General features: G+C 44.6%; 1 protein-coding gene across 3 annotated transcripts in view; it reads left to right on the top strand.

Annotated features, from left to right (window-relative positions):
• Nucleotides 1–2,142: 2,142 nt before the first annotated feature.
• Nucleotides 2,143–6,495, top strand: part of SAMD12 (sterile alpha motif domain containing 12) — a 237,829-nt gene continuing 233,476 nt past the window's right edge. The window contains exon 1 of one of the 3 annotated variants that reach the window (XM_081205270.1): nucleotides 2,143–2,299. In XM_081205270.1, coding sequence (XP_081061396.1) covers nucleotides 2,287–2,299 — 13 coding nt within the window. In that variant the 5' untranslated portion in view covers nucleotides 2,143–2,286. The remainder of the gene's footprint in view (nucleotides 2,300–6,495) is intronic. The other 2 variants (XM_081205268.1, XM_081205269.1) reach the window with 2 other exon arrangements.

The following is a 6,495-nucleotide window of genomic DNA, read 5'->3' as shown; positions in this document are numbered from 1 at the left end:
GATTTGATATCCCGCCTTTCACTCCCCTTCAGGAGTCTCAAAGCGGCTAACAATCTCCTTTCCCTTCCTCCCCCACAACAAACACTCTGTGAGGTGAGTGGGGCTGAGAGACTTCACAGAAGTGTGACTGGCCCAAGGTCACCCAGCAGCTGCATGTGGAGGAGCGGAGACACGAACCCGGTTTCCCAGATTACGTGACTACCGCTCTTAACCACTACACCACACTGGCTCTCTTGCCTTCCTTGCGAGATGTCTCTCTTGTTCTGAGCCACTTCCACCTCCAGACACGGCTTTGGCAGGTCTGCAAGTCAATGGCAGATTTTTATATTTAAAGAGCGGTAGCCAGAAATCAAGCATGTATTATTAAAACTGGAACATTTGGCTTGCAGATGGAGAAAAGCAGCCACACAAGTGATGTTGTTTTTTCTTTTCCCACCCTCCGCAAGCCACTTTGAGACGTCTAGCGAAAAGCAGGGTAAAAAGCAAATAAATAAAAACAAATAAGTCTTATAAAATACACACTAGAAGATTTCTACATTTTCCTGGTTAGAATTCTGCAGGGCTACTTTGAGAGGTGGGTGGGTGCGTGTGAAAGGGGAAGGCTGTTTTGACTCAACACGTTATCCATTCACTCATTTAGTGCCGCACAATAAATTAAAAGCCTCTGTTGCAAAGAACACAACATTCTACATAGCTTGATATTTGAGAGGCAACAAAGGGGATTCATTTAATTTAGCAGAAGGCTAGAGTAAAACAACACATAATATATGTTTAATATTATTTCATTTTTAAAATATATTTTGTGCTTTTATACTGGGTTTTTATGTTGTGAACTGCCCTGAGACTTGTGGGTGTAGGGCGGTATACAAATTATTATTATTACTATTATTATTACAGTGGTACCTCGGGTTAAGAACTAATTCATTCTGGAGGTCCATTCTTAACCTGAAACTGTACTTAACCTGAAGCACCACTTTAGCTAATGGGGCCTCCAGCTGCCGCCGCGCCGCCACTGCACGATTTCTGTTCTCATCCTGAAGCAAAGTTCTTAACCTGAGGTACTATTTCTGGGTTAACGGAGTCTGTACAGTGGTACCTCGGGTTAAGTACTTAATTTATTCCGGAGGTCCGTTCTTAACCTGAATCTGTTCTTAACCTGAAGCACCACTTTAGCTAATGGGGCCCCCCACTGCTGCCGCGCCACTGGAGCACGATTTCTGTTCTCATCCTGAAGCAAAGTTCTTAACCCAAGGTACTATTTCTGGGTTAGCGGAGTCTGTAACCTGAAGCATCCGTAACCTGAAACGTATGTAACCCGAGGTACCACTGTACTATTCTTATTATTATTGGCATCCATGTGTCTTGGGAGACAGTGGAAGGTGAAGTCAAACTGTTGGAGAGTTACAGTGCCTGCTGGGGCTGTAGATAACAGAGACATGTTTTATTGCAGGTGGGGCAGGTGGAGGTGTCCGGTTTTGCAGGTACAGGTGCACCATAGCGTTTCTGCTCTCTGCGCTCCTTCCTCCTCCGGCTGTGGATAAACGACCTGTCTGTCTGTCTCCATACACCAGGAGACATTGTTGTTAACAATAACAATTCCCAATGATATTTGCTGAAACAGAGTCCTGCGTCTGTGTTGGGTTTTTTTGGGTTGGGTTTGTTTTTAATCCTTTTGCATTCTAGCAGCTGCAGTGAAGCCACACAGAAGCGACAGATGCTCCTCCAGCCTGGCAATATTTCTTGCCCTAGTTAGCCGCCTTTCCCCTCCTGCGCCCGACACGCTTTGCCTCCTCTCTACCTGTCTCCTCCTCCAATTTGACGAGGAAGTCCTCAATCAAACAGCCCCACGCCAGGTCGCCCTGAAAAACCTCGCAGCGCGGCGTGCCGGGATTTGTAGTTTTCTGACCCCCAAAAGCTTTCAGAGCCCCGGAGGCATAGGCTGCAGTCGCGGGACCCTTCCAAACCCGGCGCTCCCGCTTCGCTTCGCGCGCCCTGGGCATTGCATGCGCAGCAAAGCCGCCTTTGCAGCGAGCGGATGGAGGGTCTTGTGGCCTCGCCCCAGCTGCGGGCAAAAGACTACATTTCCCAGCCTGCACCGGGAACGGGGCTAACCCTTTCTTGCTGCAGGTTGTTCTTTTGGTTGCAGACGAGGAAAAAAGAGAAAACAGTGGAGGGGGAAGAAAAGAGAAAGGGAGGAAGAAGGGGTGGGGAAGAGGGGAGGAGGAGAAGCAGAAGCAGCATCCCTTGGCAGGCGAACTATGCATGCCCTAAGCAAGCTCTGAGAGAATGGCTGTGGAAGGTAAGGGCTGCAAAGCCAGGGGCGGCCGCTCCTGCTTCCTGATGCGCCGCCTTCCTTGCACCCACCTCCATTTCTTTTCCTTGGCGCTCACCTGGAGGAGGCGAAGCCCCAGCTGGGCTAGGAAGCGGGGTGGGGTGGGGGTGGGAAGGCATCCTTCAGGTGGAGAGGGGCGAGGGAAGGAGCCCACTTTTGCAAAATGTTCCAAATGCTCGCGATGGGCTGGGCACAGGAATGGGCGCTTTTTGCAAGCGGAAGGGGGTGGGTCGTCATGTGCCCGAAAAAAGGGTCAACGCCGCTGCTGCCCCTTCTCATGCCATGCCAGGAAGGGTTGCCAAGTGGAAGCATCCCACCTGGTCGGAGATGCACCGCTGCTTCCCTTCCCCCATCCTTGCCCGCCCCCTCTCTGAAAGCTGCTATTATTATTATTATTATTATTATTATTATTATTATTATTATTATTATTATTATTATTATTATTATTATAGGGGAGCATGCAGCACAGGATAGAGGGGGGGGTTTCTGTCAGAAACAGCAGCCTTGCTTTAAAAAAGGTAGTTTCTGATAGAAAACCCCCTCTGTCCTGCTGCATGCTCCCCCCATAATAATAATATAATAATAAATTAATTGCATTAGTTGAAGCCCTGTATCTCTGTAGCTGCCCCTCTGCCCTCACACCAATGGTTTTCTGATGTCCTTAGATACCACTTGAAAGAAAAAAAAATACATGACAAGTGTGGCGCTTTTCAACATCTTCAAGTACTCTTACAAATCATATTCCCATTACCCAGCTTCACAAAGTTGGTCTCTGTGTAAGCTCTTGAGCCTTAAAAAGACACTAAGGTTCAGGTTTTGCGGCTGATTTGGGGATATGCGGCAATTAAATAGCGCCAATAGCAGAGGGCCTGTTTGGTTTTAGGGATCCAAAAAGGCCCGGTCTCCAGGATTTCCGCACAGCTGCATCAGATGAGCTGCACCTGAGCAGCAATTTGTTCATGGGGCCTTGGAAGTTAGACAACTCCTTTCTGTAATGTCCAACACAGAAGGGAGTTTTCAGTGCCCGTGAGCTGCTTTCAGAAGAGGGTTTGAAACCTGTGAAGTAGGTTCGAGCCATGGTTTTTCAAACGAGGGCCATGGGGGGTCTCAAAAATTATTGGTGGTTGTTTGGTGACATGGGAACCAACTCCTAGGGGCCAAGGGGCCTTTGGCTCCCCCAGTAAAACATTTGAGGGGGCCGCCCGCCCAAAAGTTGATGGGCATTTCCATTCAAATGTTGTGTGCAAGTGCCACACATTGTGATTGATTATGTGGGACGAGGCTTACCTGCCCCCCCCCCATTTTATTCATGTTGGCAACCCTGTTCTCTGAAAAAACCCTATGATGGTGAGCAAGCAGACAGGAAGACAACTTGCCTGCCATTACTTATACTTCACAGAAATATTATTCTAGGGTGAATTCTGCATTACTGCCAGTGGGCCTTGTAGGTGCCCTGTGTGAATGGGGCCTACATAATAATAATAATAATAATAATAATAATAATAATAATAATAATAATAATAATAATAAAATCTAATACCTGCCTTCACCATGAGGTTGCAGGGCAGGTCACAACAATCTAAAATACAGGAACAGTTCACACAAGGTATCTTAAGTATACCATCGTCACCTTATGATATTTTCTGAAAAGTTGCTCAAAGCAGTTCTCCGTTGTGGGGAAACACTGACTCTGCCAGATGTTGTCCTCATTATGCCTGTCCGCTGGCCATCCTTGCTGGGGCTGGTGGGAGTTCTGGGATGTTCAGCAACATCTACATTCAGTTGCCCTGATCCTGTGTAGGAGATTTGCATCTTGTATGCATGCATTACTTAGGATGGCAAACTATGGACGTAAATGCACCTCTGAATAAGGACCCCGTCTGTTAAGCACCATGTTGTTTGCATGTAATGCACATTTTGAGGTGCTTTCAAATATGCATGCAAACATGCATGCTAACAGCTTATTTATTCACCTTGGGTTGGGGCGTTGGTGGGGGTTTTTTGTTGGCGTGGGGTACAGTTGCTGTTGATACACATTTTTTGTATCTTTGTTTTGGATTCGTGTGGAAGTTGTTCAGTTTGGTTGTGTAATTTTTGAAGTTTTGTTTATTATTTACAACTGCTTTTATGTTTGTAGTTATGGTTTTTTATATACATTGTAAGCCACCTTGAGCATAGTTTTAACTTTGGAAAGGCAACATACAAATAAAATGATTGATTGTATCTCACGGTATATCTCAAGTGTCAAATGCAAGGGTGAAGAGTTGTATCTTCAGCGTATAACCAAAGCTGTAAACCGGGGTCAGCAAACTTTTTCAGCAGGGAGCTGGTCCACTGTCCCTCAGACCTTGTGGGGTGCTGGACTATATATTTTTTTTTGGGGGGGAGGAGAATGAATTCCTATGCCCCACAAATAACCCAGATGTGTAAAAATACCAGGCAGGCACCACAAATAACCCAGAGATGCATTTTAAATAAAAGGACACATTCTACTCATGTAAAAAGACGCTGATTCCCGGACCGTCCATGGGCCAGATTTAGAAGGCGATTGGGCTGGATCCGGCCCCCGGGTCTTAGTTTGCCTACATGCTGAAAACCGAGGGAGAGGGATCCCATAGCTTAGGGGATGCCCCAGATAATGCCCTCTGTTAGGCCACCACCATCATTCCTGAGCTTCTGAGGGTGAAGGAACAACTAAGAGAGTCCCCTTTGCTGAATTTTAGCCCTCAAGAAGGTCTCCCTGATAATTTTGAGCCTAAGCTGTTTAGGGCTTTAAACACAATTCCTTTCTGAATTGGCCCAGAAATGAACGAACAACCAATACGCTGGTAATATATGGACTGAAACAAAACAATGATAATCATTAATATTAATTTTAGAATAGTTATCAGGTTATTTTAATACTTCCCTTTTTATGCCACCTTCATCATTTTATGTAGAAATCACCTTCGTTCTTGTCTCTCTCTGTTTCTGTCAGTTCTCTTTGTCTCTCCCTCTGCCGCTAATGCTGAAATATTAAATGAAATTTTGGAGACTCAACTTTTAGCATAGCTCTCTTCTCTTGAAGGAACAGAAAATGAGGGAGCCTATCTTTCTCATGCCAACAGTGGCAAACTCTTTAATTTTTTTTAAATCACATTTTAATTTTTTAAAATTTATTTAATTCTACACCTCTTACACAAACAATATAAAAATGCAACATGACACAATCAGTTTAAAACATTAAAAAAATGTTGTCACTGAGACTCAAACAAATACTTTAGGTACCCCTAATGGTTTACCCATACCCGTTAGGTTTTGAAATCTTATGCTATATCTTTGCAATCTTATTTTCAAAGTCTCCTCGGTTTCAAAAGCAACAAGGGGCATTGTTTGAAAAATACAAGCCCCAAGGCCCTTTGGACATGCTGAACTGTAGAATCCCAGCTTGTGAACATAAGCCCTAGAATTAAAATTGAAGGTGGGCAAAAAAAGAAAAAAGAGCAATATTCTGCAAAAGATAGTATAAAAACATATGAATGTGTAATAAAAAAGTGAACTAGTTCTAAGTTGTTTCTGGAAAATAAATGCTTTTTAAAAGCCAGTCTAAAATGGTTGGCTTTATGTCTTTTCTCTCTCTGTAAAACCCAATTGGATACACCTCCAGTCAGCTTGTTCCACCACTTTGGCGCTGCAACACGCTACAACAGGAAAGGTGGTCCCATTGGTTTGGATCCAAAGAAGGGACATATCTGAATGGGATAGGCATGTTTCCACTGCTGAAGAGACCGGGTGTTTTTAACTTGAAATGAGTGGCTTATCTCTTCTGCTGTGGGAATTGTCATAGGGGGAAAAACGAAAGTGCAGTTTTTATTTCAAAAAACTTACCTGGGAGTAAGCCTTACTGAATGCAATGGGATTTACTCTGAGTAAACATAAATGGGATTACATAAATAGTATTACACTGTCCTGGACTCATTCCAATGAGACAATAAATACTCCAATTCAGGCACAGGCAAACTCGGCCCTCCAGATGTTTTGGGACAACAACTCCCATGATCCCTAGCTAACAGAACCAGTGGTCAGGGATGATGGGAATTGTAGTCCCAAAACATCTGGAGGGCGAGTTTGCCTATGCCTGCTCTAATTTCTGTAGACTGGGATTTATTTGTTTACAGTTTTTA

The sequence above is a fragment of the Podarcis bocagei genome, assembly GCF_964188305.1.
Source record: "Podarcis bocagei genome assembly, chromosome: 8".
Classification (NCBI taxonomy): Eukaryota; Metazoa; Chordata; class Lepidosauria; order Squamata; family Lacertidae; genus Podarcis; species Podarcis bocagei.
The sequence above is the reverse complement of the archived record's forward strand: the minus strand, read 5'-3'. Positions and strand labels throughout refer to the sequence as shown.